This window comes from Bacillus rossius, chromosome 3 (genome assembly GCF_032445375.1).
Source record: "Bacillus rossius redtenbacheri isolate Brsri chromosome 3, Brsri_v3, whole genome shotgun sequence".
Lineage (NCBI taxonomy): Eukaryota > Metazoa > Arthropoda > Insecta > Phasmatodea > Bacillidae > Bacillus > Bacillus rossius.
In genome coordinates, this window is record NC_086332.1 from 112,956,023 (window position 1) to 112,975,742 (window position 19,720).

The window sequence follows — 19,720 nt, forward strand, 5'->3', positions numbered from 1 at the left end:
TAGAGTTATGTTGTGTTCCTTATATCCAGATAACCGAACAGGGGATAATGAGTGAATGCTGTTGTTTTCTTACAACCAACCTCAAGAGTCAGCTGGGGAGGCACTATAGAGCGATTGTATGTGCCTTTTACCCAATTTATTTTCCGAGTAGGTGATAAGGTGAGAGTGCTGTGTTTTCCTACAACCACCCTTCTTAGTGAGCTGGAAAGACATAATAGAGAGATGGTGTGTGTCTTATACCAAGACATCTGAGCAGGGGATATTTAAGAGTGCTGTGTTATCCTATAAACACCCTTAGATGTCAGCTGGCAAGGCAAAATGAAGCTATGTTGTGTGCCTTAAACCCAGACTGCCCGAGCAGGCGATAATGAGTTATTGTGTACTTTTAACCAACCTCAGGCCTAGGTCTTTGCCTGCCAACTCAAAGATGCTTGCATCCCTCAGTTCTGTCCCGAACCACTAAAATGTATTATCTATAAAAAAAATTACACCAGCGCTCCTGACATCAGCGACACCTACTTTCAATCTGCTGAATGAAATGTGACTTCACCAGCAGATGACAGAATAGACCTAGAGAATAGCACCAGCATAACATATTCCTCAGCTCATGTTATTTAAATATCCACATGACACTTTTGGACAAACATCTTGTGGAGCAACTACCTGATGCTTTGTTTAGCAACCCCCAATCATTATCCTGCTGCCCCTGCTTCTATGGTATGTCTCAGAACCATCATGTTTTCCCTACTCACGTAATGACAAAAATGTTTTTGAATAAAATTTTTATTTACATTTCAATTTGAATTGAGTAGTTTATTTTAATTGAAATTTAAGTATTTTAGTTAAATTTTAATTTATGTTTTTTCATAGTTTAATATTATTACATTTTTATGTAACCTCGAAATATGCGAAGTTCTTATAAAATAGTATGTGTTACATATTGTTGGCTAACCTTTTAGTATAATTGATTAATTCAAGAATGGTTTAGAACTATAGTCAGGCCAGATTATGAAATGTCAATAAATTTTATACAGGCATAACCAAGATGATTAATTACAGTACAATAGTATTTAAAAACAAGTTGTAATATGTTGCTCTATAGATAGAAAAAGTACAGATTAGCTAGGTTGTCTTTAAAAATATCATCAAAGAAATGTACTTGTAAAATGTAACCAGCTATAAAACAGAAACCACTGTACTTAACTGAAGATCGGCAGTTAATCAAAAATTCAGAATTTAACACCTTTCTCTGTGCTAGGAATTTGTATTTCCCATTCAGTTTGAATTTGCTAAATTATGAACCCATGCAAATGCATGGTTACTGAAACTTACCCTTGATTTCATTAGAGTGAGCCAGAGGCAAAGAAGTCAAAGAAGAACCCACAGGTGTATTTTGACATCAAGGTTGGCAAGACGAGCATCGGCAGGATAATCATCATGCTGAGGCCAGACGTGGTCCCCAAGACGGCAGAGAATTTTCGCTGCCTCTGCACCCACGAGAAGGGCTTTGGCTACCAGGGAAGCACGTTCCACAGGATCATCCCAGACTTTGTATCCTTTAATAAGTGTGGGCCTAATGGCTGCTAGATAACTTTTTAATGACATATGTACATTGTTGAATAATGTATATGTTAAGTATTCTTCAGTTTTTCACAAAACTTTACTTTTAAAATCAGTTACCACTATTTAATTTTCTGCCTTCACAATAATTGCCTTTTCTGTATATGAATTCAAATCATCTGGCAAAATGAATGAATAAATTAAATTTCGTATGTAGGCATTGTCATTTCTATTTTATTTTCATTTTGTGTTATTTATTCGTTATTTTTGATCTATATATTTTAATCACACACACACACACCTATATGTATATTAACACACTAACTTAAAAACTAGACTATAAATACTTACATAATTTCATCCCTAAGGGGGAAAAAGAGGGGGAATATGTTTTAAAAATAATTTATTATATCTCTGACACTAATTTAGCTAAGTATAAGATATTCTGGATCAATAATCAACATATAATAACTACAAACCACAATTATTATGTTTGGCTTAAATCAACCTCTATGGGGTGAAAAGGAATTAAGTATGTTTTTAAGATTATTTTATATCTCCAATTTAAAATGAGAATGTTAAATTATTTTGCGTACGAATAATAAACATACAAAAACTACCAAACACAAATGTTATATATTTCATATTTCAACTTCTAAGTGGTTAAATTTTGAATGTATGTTTTTAAGATTTATAATTATATCTCCTAATCAGCTAAGAGTAATAAAGATATTGTGTACCAATAATAAACATACAAAAACTAACAACCTCAATTTTATATTTTTCAAAATTTAACTCCTAATGGGTTAAAAAGTGTATATTATTTTTAATTTAATAATTAGGTACAACTCTGAATTTTATTGAGCATAATAAATTATTTTGAATACCAATAATAAACATACAAAAACTCTCAACCATAATTTTACCATTAATTTAAGTCAATCCTTAAGGGGGGGAAACAGAGGTCAATATGGTTTGAAGGTACTTAATGATATCTCTGAAGCTAACCGAGCATAAATAAAGAATACTAGATGCCTATAAAAAAAAACACACTAATTACTAACCACATTTTACCATTTTGCAAAATTCTAGCTCAAATGGTTGAAAAAAAGGGGGGATATGGTTTTAAGATAAATAATTTTCACTTCAAATTAAATCAAGATAATAATAAAAAATGGGCACCAATAATAAAACATACAAAAATTACCTACCACAATTTTACCGTTTAAAGAATTTCAAACCCAAAGTTTGGTAAAAGGGTTAGGTGTGTTTTTAAAACAAAAACCCAACAATTCTAATTTAATTAGAACTATAATTGCTAATTTTTGGCAAATATTTTAAAAAATTTTGTCTTAGCAACTTATTTAGTCAGATTTCAATTAAATTGTAAAAATTATAAACTAATAATTATTATTTTACAAATTTTCAATATTCTGCCTCTTAGGGGCGTAATGGATTTAAGTTTTGTTTAAAAAAATTAATGCATAAATCAGAATCTTCTAAATTTAAGTATTAGAAATTAGTAATGAACAACAAACATATAGAGTTAGGATTTTTTTTATTTTTTATTTTTTTATTTGTTTTACGGATTTCACATTAAGGGTGTGATGAGGGAGTAAGTTTTGTTTTTTATTAAAATATTTATATTTCTTTAGAAATAAAATGGGATGTAAGAAACTTAGCATAATAACCTAAGTAATTAATTTCATTTGCCATTTTTTTTTATATTCAACCCCAATGGCAGTGAAATGACAGCACATTAGTTTTTATAGCAAAAAGAATTAAAGCAAAGAGTTTGAGATTAAGGTAATAAATTGAGCAAGAATAACTTATAAAATTATTAGGGATGGGTCGATTCGATTCTCCGATTCCTCGATACCACTGAATATTAAAAAATTTGGGTACTTAGTATCGGGTACTAAAAAAGGGCAAGGTAGGTTAGATATCGGTTAAGTTAAGCAAATACGGTAGTAATATATTTTCGTCTGAGCTTTTCTTTCATACCTATTTTAATATATCTTACTGCCGTATGTGCATCAAATTCCTAATGATGCTCATTATTATTAAATATTAATTTTATTCGAATAAAAATAAAAAATAAAAACAATGTTACCGGGCATGTTTAACCTCTAATTAAAACTCCACGATCGAAGAACATTATTCCTCACTTATGTATTAGACGTAAATAAATTGTAAAAAGACTAATTAATTTTATTTACATTTAAGAAAAGTCCATTGTTTTTTGTGAAGAAAGTGATGGTTATGAAACGAGATCACATCACGTGTCGTCACCATTTTAGTTGTGATCCATTCAAGGATGATGGCCTCCACAAAACGGGAAGCCTAAGATGTACATCTAGTTCTGTCCCTGCCCAAACATGCCCAAATATTCACCTTCGGCCAACCTCGGGTTTATTAATATATATTTATATTTCTCTATTTATTTTAATGTAGCTATACTAACCTAACTAACCGTCCATAGTGTTATAAAGTGTTTTAATGTAGCTAACCTAACCGACCACTTTTAAATATTTGAATTCATTTTTCCTGTACAAAATTAAAACAAATCCTGAGGTTGGCCGAAGGTGAATATTCGGGCGTGTTCGGGCAGGGACAGAACTTGATGTACATCTTAGGCTTCTCCCACAAAACCTCTGGTGCCCATAAAACATAAAGTCAAGTCGAAACTTATCGATTCGTTGCGTACGGGACAAATTGTATAATGAAAGCAACAATCGATTTTAAAGAATTCTCTGGCCATACCGCCAACAGAGGCTCGTGTTTATTACTTGCAAAGGAAAACAGTAATTCACCGTCGTGCTATTGAGGTTACTGTGAATTGTTTCGCATATGCTATTTATTTTGCACAAATATTATTTTGCTAAAACTATTTTCAAGTATTTTGCTAGTTTGTTTCTAAAACGAATGTTCGCCGACTGTCGTTTCAAATTAAGTGGCGAATTGTCTGATATTGTATCAACATGTCTAAAGTTTGGGAACATTTTCGCATCAATAGTGAAAATGACAAATATGCAATTTGTAATCATTGTAGTGTGCAAATTTCACGGGGCGGTACTTCCAAATCTACAACCAATTTAATGAAGAATTTGAAATCCCGGCACACATTACTACCAGAAAAAAACAGAGTGTTTGCAGAAAAACAAACTTTTGTTTACAGCACTGTCACCAACAAGTCAAAAGGTACCACAGAAAAAAAGTTGTGCTACCTTTGAATAGTGGTGTGCTTACCTGTTACTTTTGAGTATCAGTGAAATCGGTTCCAGTGAAATTTATGTTTCTGTGAAATTAAACGGTGAACGGTGAAATCTCTCTCTAGTAATGCTCGTAATCGTAACTGCTTCCTCGCACCGAAAAATGGTGAAATAAAGGGGATAAGTGAATTCACTGCCTCTCTGTGAATGATGAAATTAAATACATAAATAAATATGTAACGTGTTAAAAAATTGTTAGTCTAATACCATTTGTATGGGCTAATGTATGAATATATCTGTGGCTTGGTTCTAAAAGGGCCAATGTCAAAAATAACAGTTCCGAGATATTAACCTCTGAATATATGGTTTATTCTTAAAATATTAATGGCAAAGAAACTATGCACACCAATGTTATGATACTTCCCCAATACAAACTGGAGTCCATGACGAGTATAGTACACCAAGTCCAACTTCTCTAGACACATTAACCAAAAAAAAATTAATGACATTGGCCCTTATTTCGTTTAAAATGGGTTAAAATTGCGGACATTGGCCTTGAAAAAGCACACAAAATACATACTAATTAGAACCTTTAACTACTATTTAGACATATTAATTAGATGAAATAATTTCAGTTCTTATCAAGTTAAGAGGACTCTTGAACATAATCAGTCAATGCACATTAACATATGAATAATTTCACTAATTAATATTCTTCTCCACCATGTATATTCTCTTACATTATGCTCAGTAAAAAACAGAAATAAATACATGTATTACATTGTAGCCCAATAAAACAACAAACAAAATAAGCACATCCATTGTATCCGCAAGGTTTTGGTTCGTATTAAACAGGTCTAAGTTTCACTTTATTCAGTGTCTGCTTCATTTTCTTCACTGTCATCAGGAGATACCCACCGGTAAGCTCAACGGATGGTGTGAGTCCCTTCAGGAATGACTCATAAAATTGACGACTGTTGGGATGAATGAAAGGTAAGAGAGACTTCAAATAATTTACCTTCTCTAATGGAAGTGGTAATGGCATACTTTAAATAGGACTTAAGGTTGGAAGCGAATTCCTTTTCTTGTGCCTTCGTGACAGATCAAGTATCTTGAATTGTTCATCATCTTGGAAAGAATATTTGAACTTGATTGTATCGGAACCTTAAAAAATCATATCTCATCCACTTTATTCTCAACCAAGAAATTTTTTCTCCTTCGGTATCAACCTTCCGGTGAACATAATGATTGCTAAGCAATTCCTTGAAGTTCAAAAAGTCTTTCTGCTCCATTTCAACAACTGTTATGGGTGGATGTCATCGTACCATTTGAATAAGGTTAGCCCAGTCTCTTGGAAGTTCTACATTTACTGTTGTGTTTTTCTTTGTTTTCTCAATTGCCGCATGTACCGTATCAGCTTCCATATGATTATGGCCAGGCTCTAGGAATTTATGATTGATAATCAGTGTTCTGCTTTTAATGTTTACAGTTTTCACATGAGTCCGTAACATTACGGCCACGTAAATGTTGCGATTTTGGCCAGGACAGGAATCACTATACATATATTCACTTCTTCAATTGCATCAGGTATACTCTGCAGATACTTGTATAAACAGGATTAAATTTCCTGTCCACCTCTTGCTTCAATAGTTTCATCCCAGATTAAACAAGTAGCAGCAGATTTCTGGAGACCTGTCTCATGTATTATTAAGTTAAATGTCCAGAGTTTTCGTTTATAAAATGCTACTCCACTCACAAAAAGTGGGGTAGGGAGGCATTTCTGAAGATAAAATGACATTGGTATGCAGTTACTGTTACTTTTACTTAGCGATTTGTCTTTCCTTTTTTCTTCATATGAAGATTCTGCCAGCTCCAAGTGTATCTTCTTTTCTTTCTCAAGCTTGTTCCAGAACAATTACATCTAGGGATGGGATTTTCGAATCTTGGATTCGTCGAATATACCGAATCCTATGGATTCGAGGATTCGTAGGATCCGAGGTGGGATTCGAGGTGGGATTCGAGATGGGTTTTTAAGAGTTTTAGGTAGTAATTGATAATTGTAGTGCTGGGCGAAGTTTGAAAATTTAGAACCGAACCGAACCCTTACGTTCGGTTCGGTTCGGTTCGGTTCGAAACCTCTTAAAATATATTCGAAAAACCGAACGTTCGTTTAAAAAAAATTACGTTTTTCTAATTTTCTAACCCCCATTTGAGACCATTCACAAAACAGCTCAACAAAATTCTATTAGTTGTAATATTCCTACTTTTATCGCATAATCGTCGCCTCAACAGTTTCAAGCTCAGACAAAATAAAAATAAAATAATTAATCGTCGCATAACTCGCATAGCATTTTTTCATATGGGCGCGCTTTGTTTTTTGATTACTTTAGAGAATTTTGTATGCATTTGTCGTACTACGTAATATAAACTATCGTACAAATGCCAAAGGTATTGTATATTATACCTTTAACTATAGTGCGTGTACGAGAAGTGTTGTAAAATCACCAAAAATTGCGTACCCCATACGTTAAACTAAAGCGCATGTACGAGAACTCTCGTATTTCGGCAAAACTAACGTGATCAAGTTAACACAAGACAAATGCGGTAGGAAATGATTACGTAAATTACGTATTTTAAATTACTGGGGTGTATTTATTTTCTTTGGCCTTTTTGGTTATAACAGTCAGGCAATGAAAATATTAATTTAATCTTGTGTATTAAAAGTACTGGTCCAGTAAATTTTACAGTACGGTACTAATTTGACTAGCGTAGTCGCGGCAGCCATCATTATTTCTCGTGTTTTCTTTTTTCCGACGCAAATTTCTAGAGGTGTAAAAGTAACGAAAAAAAGGGTACCCGTATGTATTCGTTACTATAACAATCAGTACTCGTTATTATCGTATCGTTACTCGTTACTTCTGATACCGCATAACATGCAACGAATCGAGTCGTATTGCGTATGCGTACATTATGACGTCGCGTAAATAATAATAATTAGAATACATACAATTAACAATATTTGATAATTAACAGTTTTTGTTAACCAAGAAACAATTAAATCTCATTAGAGCGGCCTTATATTATCTCTTTTAAGATAATAAAAAACCGTGAAAATTCGCGATAATAAAAAACAAAAACATACATATTTCCAATTTGTAAAAAATACTTTCTTACGTTGTTTCTGTTCCAATCTCAAACGTTGTCTACACACACAATACCTTTAATAAACAGTAAAAAAACTTGGACGACGAATTTCCAAATTATACTTTACTTAATAAACAAACATCGTTCTTTGTAACATAAATTCATCGAATATGCGCGCGCATGCGTGAAACATACGAAACATGCGAGTAACGAAATATGCGAGTAACGAAATGCAGCCGTGTGTAACGTTTCGTTACTCGTATATAGACGGCGCACCCGTTACTCAGTAACGAATACATACGGTTTGCTACAGCTCTACAAATTTCTATAACCACACTTTTTACGTTGCGTTTACAATATTATTGTTCTTGAGGTGATTTGCGATGAGCAGGCTAACGTCGTTTAAGTTTTCCAAATGGAGAAAAGATAATGACGACCCGGATGACCCAGAACCACCCCAAAAAAACCGTCTAAAGTTTCTTCTAACGAGCAGCATTCTTCCAAGAAAACAGCAACTGCAGTCAGCGGGTTTTGTAATGTAGATAGGTAACTTAATTCACATTCGCCTTTTTTTTAATGTCCTATTAAAAAGTTTTACTTATTAAAAATGTTAGGTTATGTCTACCACAAAAATATGTTATGTGGCCTTATGCTGAATGTTCGTCATCTTTATAATATTTTTTTTAAATGGAGGTTAGTGTACACTTAAAAAGGAATATAGTCTTTTTGAAATTTAGATGTAACTTCTTCACTAATTAAAAGTTGGTATATATATAAGCTAAGCTATATAATGTTTTAATTTTAGATATGGCTGGAGAATCTTTCTTTCTCGCCACTCAGTTAAAGACCAAAATGCTGGAACTTCATGAATTAAAAGTTGGTATTTATATAAGCTAAGCTATATAATGTTTTAATTTTACATAGGGTAGGTGGGGGCAAAAGTTGCCATGGGGCAAAAGTTTCCATCTATATTTGAAAAAGACCAGGAATAGTTTTGAAGGAAATCCACTAGGCAGCGCACTTGTTTGTTGCTTGTCAGTTGTCTAATGAAACCTCGTGACGATCTACCAGCACCAGGCCAGGAATATGAGATGAGTGTTTTTTTGTCCTTTTTGATGTAATTTTTTGCCGTTTTCGAGTGTTAGCTGACGTAACTAAAAAGTGTGTATAGTTTTGAGAAAATTTTCTCGTTTTAGGCTGGTACATAACCTTTCAAATCCTTTCACAAGATTTTGCATTACTTGTGTACAATGGCGGGAATTACAACTTAACCGAAGTAACCTAAAATGGGGTAAAAGTTTCCACACACAATGGGGCAAAGGTTTCCAATGGCATCCTTTGCCCCTATCATTATTTTTATTTAGTTTTATGTCCTGTTTTTAGTTAGGGTTCATAATTTGTACTCCTGTTCTCTCTTAGATATAGATTATAGTCAATGTAACTTGATTTGAATGACATATATAATAGTTAGGGTAATCATTTCAGGAATTACAAAAGAAAAACTGACCAAAAACCCCTCACTCAAGCTCTCTATGACCAAGCATGTTCATTGGTGAAGGAAGGAGTTTCTTTGCGTCAGGCAGCCAAAGCGATTGGATTCTCACACACCGCATTAATGAAAAGGATGCGACTTGGAAAAGGGGGGTCTTGGACGTTTCAGGAAGATTTTTACATTGGCACAAGAAGATGATTTAGTTCGTCACTGTGTGGAATTGGACAAACGGTTTTTCGGTTTGAGTCTCAAGTCTTTGAGATATCTTCTGTATGCTTATGCTAAGAAAAATAGCATCTTCTGTCCATTTTCTGACGAATCAAAAATGGCCGGAAGGGATTTTACCCGAGCGTTTATGAAGAGAAACAAGCTATCGTTGAGAACCGCACGTAAGACAAGTGTGGCACGTACCATGGGATTTAACCGTCAACAACTAAAACTGTATTTCGACAACTTGGAAGATACCTTATAAAAATATAACTTTGGGCCAGAACGTATTTACAACATGGATGAATCCGGAGTTCAGACAGTGCCAAATAAAATACCAAAGCACATAGCTCCCACTGGTAAGAAGGAAGTGGCGAAGTCTACATCCGCTGAACAGGGTAAAACGATAACAGTGGTCTGTGCAATGAGTGCGGTCGGACAATTTGTACCTCCATTTTTTATATATGGAAGAAAACGAGAAAATAGGCTGCTTATCAAAGGAGGACCGATAGGTTGTGACATGGCATTGACGGATAAAGGCTACATGAACTCAGCAACTTTTGTGAAATGGCTGGATCACTTTAAGAAGTAAACAAATACTACTCCTGAGAACCCAATACTTCTTATACTGGATAACCACATTTCACACATCAGTTTGATAGCTGTTGAGTTTGCTAAGTCCAATTAAATTCATTTGCTTACACTACCGCCGCATAGCAGTCACAAAACGCAGCCCTTGGACAGGTGTTTCTTCAGGCCATTCAAAGCCTTTTATGATGCGGCTGCAGATAGCTGGACAAACGCAAACCCTGGGCAAACAATAAGTGAATTTGAAGTCTCACAACTTGTTAAAATTGCCTTTGAAAGAGCAGCAACTGTTGAAACAGCAGTTCAAGGTTTTCACAGCACTGGAATCTATCCTTTCGATAAAAATAAATTTACAGATATAGACTTTCTGCCCTCCGAAGTAACAGATCAAGAACCTGAAGTTACAGAACCACAAGACGATGAGGAACAGAGGTTCATATATTTCAACCATGACCGCAATGACCATCCACCTCGAGGGGACGACCTTCCACCGGAGTCACAATTACCAGGGAGAGGCCTGAAATCAGTTTTACTTACCTCAACGCCTAACAAAAAATATCTAGAGGAAAAAGAACAAGAGAAGGCGAAGAGAGAAAAGAGTAGTAAATTGTTAAAGAAGAATAAGAAACCAAGAAAGGCATTGTTTCCACCACCCAAGCATAAGCTTCAGCGAACTAAGAAGCCATCACCACCATCATACACCTCTTCTGACAGTGATTCCTATTCTGTTCACAATTCAAGCTCGGATATGGATGGACTCTTCTCTGAAACAGAAAACGAAGAAGATGATGAACCAAGTGAATCAGCCAGAGCACCAGGAAGTTGCAGCTGAATGATTTTGCTGTGGTGAAAGTTCAAGGCAAAACCAAAGACTCGGTGAGGTTATATGTTTCAAAGATTGTCCACGTTTTTGACAATGGATATTATGCTCTATTTTACAGAAGAATTCCTCAAACTCAGCGATTTTCAGAAACAAAAGAGGAAGCATTTCTTAAACCTCAAGATATTTACATGACACTCTCCAAGCCAATCAAGTGCACTTCTGGACGATTCATAAATACAGTAACTTTTTCCAGTGATTTCAATGACTTAACAATTTATTGATAAACTTAAACTGGGATTTAAGTAGGCTTTGAATGAGTCTACTTCCCTACTTAATTAGTTTTTCCTACAATAAGTAGTTACTCCTTTGTTTTTACCCATTTCTCTTTGTAATAATATTTTATAACATTCTTTTGTAATTTTCTTGTTTCTTACTTTTGTTATTTTGTAATTTTCTATATTATAATATGTAATAAATGATTCTTACGTGTCTAAAAAGGCTGAATAAACCCAAACGTGTAGGCCTATGTTTTATTAGTGATTTTTTATGCCTATCTAGCTATAAACCGATGAGTGGGGCAAAGGTTGACAGTGGTAACCTTTGCCCCACTCAGTGGGGCAAAGGTTTCCAAAGACATATTTTAGAAAAAAGAAAAATTCGGTGCTTAAATCTTTTGGAAAACAATTCATTTATATACTGAAGGTGCAGGAGATATCCTATTACAATACCAACCACTTTTTGGAACGATAGGAATATTTGGGGGACCAGGGTAAAGTCAAACTTCGAAACTGGAAACCTTTGCCCCCACCTACCCTATGGCTGGAGAACCTTTCTTTCTCACCACTCAGTTAAAGACCAAAATGCTGGTCATCGGTTCATTTTAATTCAAAACAATTATTTCTGTATGAGGTTTGGTTCGGCTCGGTTCGAAACCAGAGAACTGAGGTTCGTCCAGCTCTAGAAAATTGTATACCTAAACTATATTATAAAGGTAACGGAAATGGCACAAACACACGATAAACTACGCTGCATTTTGTCAATTAGCATAACTACTCTATCATTTCCAACCTTCAATAATATAACATTGCAGAAAAAAACGTAACTTTTTTTAAATGGTGTCTGTTATACAAACGTATTTTATTGAAAACATAGGAAGGATTAATTTAACAGAGAATTAGACAGATGCAAACTTACGTGTGTGGTTTTTGAGGTTATTTGTCTCTATTTTATATCAGGTGTATACACTATGCACTTATTTTATAATTTTATAAATACACATGTGATTTTTTTAATACATAGGCCTATGTAATTTTTTAAAATAAATGTGTGATTTTTCTTAATAACATGTGGTGAAGTTTAGTGTGGGACTGGGATTCGAGATTCGATGACAAACACTGAGGATTCGAACAAGGATTCGGATTCGACCAAAATGTGGATTCGTCCCATCCCTAATTACATCCTTACTGGATTTAAGAAGTAACTCATACCGATTACATTTACCACATGTGTCATTTTTCGGCTTGAAATTCTGCTTTCAACAATTATCTATATTGATAACTGTCAAATGTTGCCAACATACATATTTTTAATTTTCATGATTATGTTGACATGTTTTTTTCCAGCAACAGCGTATAAACATAAAGTAAATATCAGTATATGAGGGGTCACAATTGCCAATGTCATGCAAACTAAGCCAAATATCACAGTACTGTTATTGCTATAATGGCCAATGTTGACATTGGCCATTGCTTATTTGGCGCTTTAATAGACCAATGTCAACATTGGCCCTTGTAGCACAAAATGAAGAATTAATTATTGTTGTGACTTTGGCCCCATCATAACTTGTATCTGCCACATGGTAAGTTACAGACATTGGCCATTATAGCACAAAATGCACCACTTTTGAAAATGCAAATTGGACTTAATAACTCATTTGTGTAAAAAATTGACATTGGCCCTTTTAGAACCAAGCCGCAGATATATAGTACTGTTTTTTGTACAATTTGTACTATAAATACTTTGTATTAACAATGCTATTTTACTTTAATTTAAATCAATTTTGTAAGATAAACCATTAAAAACTTTGGTCTTATTCAAGTTCTCATAAATGTTTTAAAATTAAGATGTGTTCATTATATTATTCAACTGAAAGAACAGGGATATAAATATGGAATCAATATTATTAAAAATATTTAAAAACTAATTAATATGTAGTGTTTTTCAATTTTAACTCGAAATAAACTCAAAAAAATTAAAGTTTTCTGTGAAAAACATTGCATGTATTTAATAATATTATTATTCAAACATTATTTATTTGCCACTATAATATTAATCAAAACTCATATTATCAATTCTTGGATCATGGATTGAGATAGTATATACAATAGTAATTAATTGAAATAAAACAATTCATATTTTAAATTTTGTGTCTATTTCAATACTGCAAAATAATTATGTAAACTATTTAGGTAGGAATAAAGTTAGTGAACTTACACATTTGTAATAAAATGTTACATGTCTTAATTATATACTCTATAAACTCTTTGAATAGTTATTACTTACATGCAGGACGACCCATTGAAAACCTAATATAAAATTTTTTGTTCATCCTGAGAATTGGTATCAGCCTCAGGTGTACACACGGTTTACGGGGATAAGTATATTTGGCGTAACACAGGGATAGGGTGCTGAAGCTCTGGTGTTACAGGACCTCTGGTGCTGTTCTTTGCCGGATCAGGATAGATGCCTACTTGCTGTGTAGAAAAAATCTACAGCTGTGCAATCTACAAGATCATTGCATGCTATCGTGAATGTAGCCTAGGCTTTAGTCGGAACACAGAATACATCTTTAATCTAGAAAACATTAAAAAAAATGTTCGTGGTAGCAAAGATTTTTTTCATACACTTTTTCTATTCTCTATCTGTATGTGACTCTATCCCAGCAAGCAATGCATGCATGCAGGAGTGATGAATAACACCAGAGAACCTGTTACTTTTCTTAAAATGGTCAATAACTTTATTGCAACGACTAGAAACTCTCTTATTTACGGGACATAAATTAACTTATTCACAAATAATATAATCAACTAAAATGTAGAGTACTCAGGAAAAGAATCAACCCAACCATGAAGAAGAAAAATTGAATGAAATAATTGCAAATATTTTATCATAGCCATCAAAGTCAACAAGTTCTACAGTCATAAGTTGAAACGGAAACCTAAAAATTTGGTGAATAAATATGTAATAATAAATTACAATCAATTATTACAAATTAATAACATTTACTTGTATTAGCAATTATTAACTAAGTTAAAAAAAATGAACTGCCTGCGTTGGAGTACGTTCCAAAAGTTTTTGCGCATTGCGCTGCTCCGTCCTTACTTAAGCTGAAAGAAAACAAAACATTCTTAGGTATAAAATATAAGTTAAATTATAAACTATTTTAATTAAAGTACATATTATTTTAGGGGTGCATGGCACAGACTCTGCCAGCCTCTTTGATGCAGACACACACATGCACGCACACACACTTGTTGGTGGGAGGTTTGAATAGAGGGTGATGGTGGGGGGTGAGGGGGCCTGAAGCAGGACGAGGCAATTCGACTTACAGAGGCGTAGCTCTGGTCAACGTTTAAACCTTTCTGCTAAGGTACTGACTTATTACTTAAATTTAATTTCTGGGAATCAATTGTGTATCAGTTATCAAATCTGTAACTGGATTGGTATCAATTTGTATCCATATCGCCCATCGCTATGGCCATCCTTGTTTTGATTATTCATGGTTTTCTGAAATACTCCTTCCACTAAATTGCTATAAAATATTGTCACTAATTTGCAAAAGTGTTATGTTTGACCAGAAAATATTTTGCCTTTTACAAGATAGCATGATGTAGTTTTGATAATTGTAGTTTCACATTAAGTCCTTTAATAACTACTAAGGTATTTGTCAACAATACACGACTACATAGACGGTTAATTAGAAACACTGCTTGGTTACAGATAAAACATTATACACTACTGCCTCGTGTCTGTCGTCCATTGTGGCGCGAGTTCACTGTCGCCAACCTAGGAAACCCAACTTATCCACGACAATAATGAAATGTTTTTATTTTAGCAGGCATTCATGTTTTGGTTTAAATAATATACAATATATGTAGATATGGTTAATTTCAAAATCATCAAAAAAAAACTGGGCTGAAGTATATTGCATGTAGTCTTAATAACTTATACAAGACAATAAGTTCCTTTTTTTATTATTGTATTATTTTGGTGTGTTCTGTTACAGTGATATAGAGTTAAAGTTATGTATACCAATTTTTGTAAAAAAAAATAATTTTAAAAATACAGGAAATATTATTCCAAATCTGCCTAGCATGCTACACTTGACCCAGTCTATGGGATGTCCACATTCTGAAAAGTCAGGAAAGTCACTGATTTTACTTGACACCCTGGAAAAGTCATGGAAATTCTCTAGTTATAATTTCAGGAGGAAATATCATGCTTCAACCTGCCATCACCCAGACTATGAAAAGCATTCTTTTTTCCTAATGTCATTTTAATGCATAGTCTTACACACTATAAAATGGCTAATGCAAGTTTAGTTACTGTTTAGTTAAAGAAAGCGTAGAGAGAACTAGGTCAGCTATGGGGATGATGAAGGATAGATATTTAATTTCTTTTAGAAAATTGCATCATAGGTATTATTATTTTATTTACACACACACAGACACACACACGACATGAAATTTGGGTCAAGAAATGTTACAGATTTTTGTAGCCACCCTGGTATATAAGATAAATCTCTGGTCAGGGGCATACACAAGGGAAGGGGAGAATATATTCCCTTGAAATCCTAAAACATATATCATTCTCACAAAAAAATTTGAAAGAATTTGAAAGCAACCAGTGGGAAAAGTGTTTTGGTCCCCCCTCCACCAAATTATCTTCTGTGTATGCTCCCGCCTCTAGTAATGGATATATTAAAAAGTAGCAATGTCCCATGTCTTATAGTTCTTGATTAATTTTTGAAGTTTGAAAAAAAGTCATTAAGAGACAACATAAATCAGATTAATTTTTGAAGTTTGAAAAAAAGTCATTAAGAGACAACATAAATCAGGTGTATTTTGGGAAGGAATCGGCTATAGGATTCCACCATTGACTTGGAGTGGTTTCAGCTTTCGGGTAAGCCGGATGGCTGAACTGAGACTTGAACCCAGGTCCTCCAGGGTCTAAGGCTGGTATTTATAGTCGCATCTTGAGCAATGTCTTGAGACCGTCTTGACGAAGACGGTCTTGTTTCTCAAGGCAGCGATTTCAATCTCCATGTTTCATAGTCCGCGAACAAGACGAGCTTCATGAAGACTGCATGCTCAAGCAAGAGCTTGTTTGCCGTACTTATGGCTTGACGAAGCACTTACTTGAGACAGCCGAAAAGACACGAGCATACACGAACTTTGGCGATTGAACTGTTTTCGTTAAATATTCTGGTCCTATTCACACCAAGCACTGAAACCCCAGAATTTGGGGCTATTTATAGTAACAAGATTTAGTGAGTATATATCACTACATTCGAAGTGCGTTTGTACGTTGATGTGGGGAATTCGTTTATTGTTTTAATACTCTTGAATCACACATGGAAAAATTGATGTTTTGCGACCACAAATATGCATACCTTGTAGTACATCTCAGCTTGTGTCACTTGAGATGAATGAAATTAAGAACTTTATAGACTTTTGTCTTTCCTGTGCAAGTTTAACATTAAGAAATTATGTATCTAACTATTTAATAATACCCTTTTAAAAAATAATAAAATTAAGTTAGCATCTTCAGAACTGTTAATACTGAATTACTACTTGTTTAAAAGCTACCTGTCTTTACAGAATTATCAAAAAATATTTCAGGTAGGTAGTGAAAAACTTTTTTTTTTTTTTTGAGAAAATGTCACTCTGCTTCAGCTTCAGGATAAGGTACAGTAAATGTTAGTTTAATAAAAATATCAGATTTAACTACACAGTAAAAGAAAAATTTTAATTTAAGTAAGAAAAATGTATGTTTAGAATTATAACAATAAGTTTGAACGAATCTGATAAGGGTACATAGTAAGGAACTTAAAATTTTGTAAATCCCTTTATAAAGTGTTTGTTCATCAATAATATAAGACATTAATTTCCTCATATAATAGGTTAAGTTTTCTTGTTCAAGTTACTTGTGATTCTATAATTTAATCGTATTATAAGTAAAATATATAGACTACAGTATGTCTCAAGCCTACTGCGTATGAAATAACCAAATCATTTAATTGAGCTATGTATTTAAATATATCATAACAATTATATTTTAAAAAATTAATCTAATAAAATTTCTCTTAAAGCTATATTTACATTTTTCATTTACTGTAACTATAAAAAAAACATTGTCAGGGCCAGGATTTGAACCACATTCGCATTGTTTCTCATTCTATTGACTTGGAAACCATCTCCCTAACCATTACACTACGAAACCTCTTAACGAGTTTTGGTGGAAAATTATGGTATATCAATAGTCTAATGCCACTTTTTCTTAAATTATTTTTAATGTATTTTGGGTGTCACGAATGTAGAATTAAATTTTCTGATAATGATATGTACCATCAACCATAATTAAACGCATCGTTTTCCACATCCATTGTACTCGTTCTGTGATCGATACGTAAATAAACGTGTCTGTTTTGCACTTGAAAATGTAACCACTGGTCACTAACAAACACTAAACTCATTTAAAATACATATAAAATTGCTTCAGCACTTCATACAGGATTTATTTAAGTTTAAAAATACGAGGTTCACGAGAATCCACCATTTTATACATTGCGATCAGAACAAGCAATTGCTTGAGACATGCCTGCAGCAGTCTTGGCAAAGACGATCTTATTCGTGTTCTTAGGCACGGTCTCAGCGACTATGAAACATGCTTCTACGATGGTGTTCTCAAGCAACGACTATGAGACAGGAGAATGCCCTCTCAGAAATAAGAAATATGTGACTATCATAAGTTGGTCTTAATCAAGATTGTCTTGTTTGCGATCACTTGAGATCATCTCAAGCAACCTCTATGGCACACAAATGTTAAATAAGAATGCATATAAGAATTTCTTGACGAAGGAATTGCTCAAGACGTGAATATAAATACCACCCCAAGAGTGTGTTGCAGTAAACTGATAGTAATGAGCTGGAGTGCACCATGCACGATAAAACAAGTGGATAGGGGCTGGCCAGGTGCCCGAGCTTGCATTGATTCACTGGTTTAAAATTTTTGTAACTGCAATTTAAAAATATTACGTAGGTCAGAGCAGATGCATATGTGTACTTATTTATCTCACAGAAGCCAAATTTTATCAATTCAAATTTATTGCTGTTGGAATTGTTGCTAAATGCCATTCACATTTTTGTTTAAAAAAATAATAATAATAAAAAAATTCATGTATTACTGTGCAGATAGTATTATTTTGTATGTAAATAATTACCGAATAAATACTGGCAGACCTTGCCAGTGGTATTTTTAGAACAATTTATAGTGCACAGTTATAGAATACGTTGTCAAAGCAAAGCAGTAGAATGTCAATGATACTTAATTGCTGAATGTTCATACTTTACTGAAGTTAAATTAGGTATTATCACTCTACGAAATGAATTTTAATTTTTCCTGCTAGATTTTACTACTATTTGGTTGGTATACAAAAAGTACATATTATTATTTCATGAATTTTTTATAAGCAGCATTTTCCCAGCTTGTAGCAACTTTAACCCTGAGTTAGATGTGCCAAGGAGGAGACTTCACGAACCACGACGGCACCGGCGGCAGGTCAGTCTACGGCAAGAAGTTCGAGGACGAGAACTTCACCCTGAAGCACACGGGTGCCGGCGTGCTGTCCATGGCCAACTCTGGCCCCAACACCAACGGCTCCCAGTTCTTCCTGTGCACCGCGCGCACCGACTGGTGTGTCACACCCTGCTTCACGTCTCTCAGATGTACACCCGTGTGATCGTGGTGATTTCATTAGGGTGCTCGTTTTGCTTTGCTTTAACTGCACATGACTTACCAAGTAGTATAAGCCAAGTTTATTAAATATGCTCTTTTTCCTAACACCTTTGTTAAAGCATGATGTTAAAATTTTGGTGCTCCTGATAACTTTATTTTTACTCTTAATTTTTTGTTTGTAAATTGTGTAAGATGAAAATTTCAACTTTGTACATGAATTGTACAGGAATACAAGCCATTACTAGGCTCACATTAGTAGGGACATGCAAATTTCCCATTTACGATAAAACGAATTTTTACGCGAAATTCGTAAGTTTAACACGAATAACCTCACTTTTACATAATTTCTGATACCGCGAATTTTTTTTGCGAAATACGTTTGTTTACCACGAATAACCACACTTTCCCGCCATTTGGTAACTTAAAAAAAGTAAATAAATAGCCGTTGTCACCACTAACACCATCAACGTTAAGACTACACTTGCCAATGTTTATGTTTCATTATTTAGTTGATACGACGCGTTCTTGGCGAACTGCACTCGTGCACTAAACGCTCATGTCTCGAAGGCACGTTTACAGAGTCAAAGAGTAATGTACGGCCATTTTGTTGGATATTTTGTGCGTTACAGCGCTTGTGTCGCGAAGCAAATTATAAATTACGCTCAACTGTTCATCTTG

The 19,720-nt window shown here is 34.0% G+C and overlaps 1 protein-coding gene and 1 long non-coding RNA gene across 3 annotated transcripts in view; both read left to right on the plus strand.

The window, feature by feature from the left end:
• The window catches only part of LOC134531151 (peptidyl-prolyl cis-trans isomerase E), a 55,074-nt gene that overhangs the window by 27,082 nt on the left and 8,272 nt on the right, over positions 1-19,720 (plus strand). The window contains exons 4-5 of one of the 2 annotated variants that reach the window (XM_063366771.1): positions 1,348-1,551; positions 18,819-19,000. In XM_063366771.1, the coding sequence (XP_063222841.1) occupies positions 1,348-1,551; positions 18,819-19,000 (386 nt within the window). Of the gene's footprint in view, positions 1-1,347; positions 1,552-18,818; positions 19,052-19,720 lie in introns of both variants that reach the window. The other variant, XM_063366772.1, reaches the window with a different exon arrangement.
• LOC134531153 (uncharacterized) lies at positions 3,091-11,552 on the plus strand. The gene is made up of 2 exons (XR_010074950.1): positions 3,091-8,462; positions 9,402-11,552. It is a non-coding gene; the product is annotated as an uncharacterized LOC134531153 (long non-coding RNA).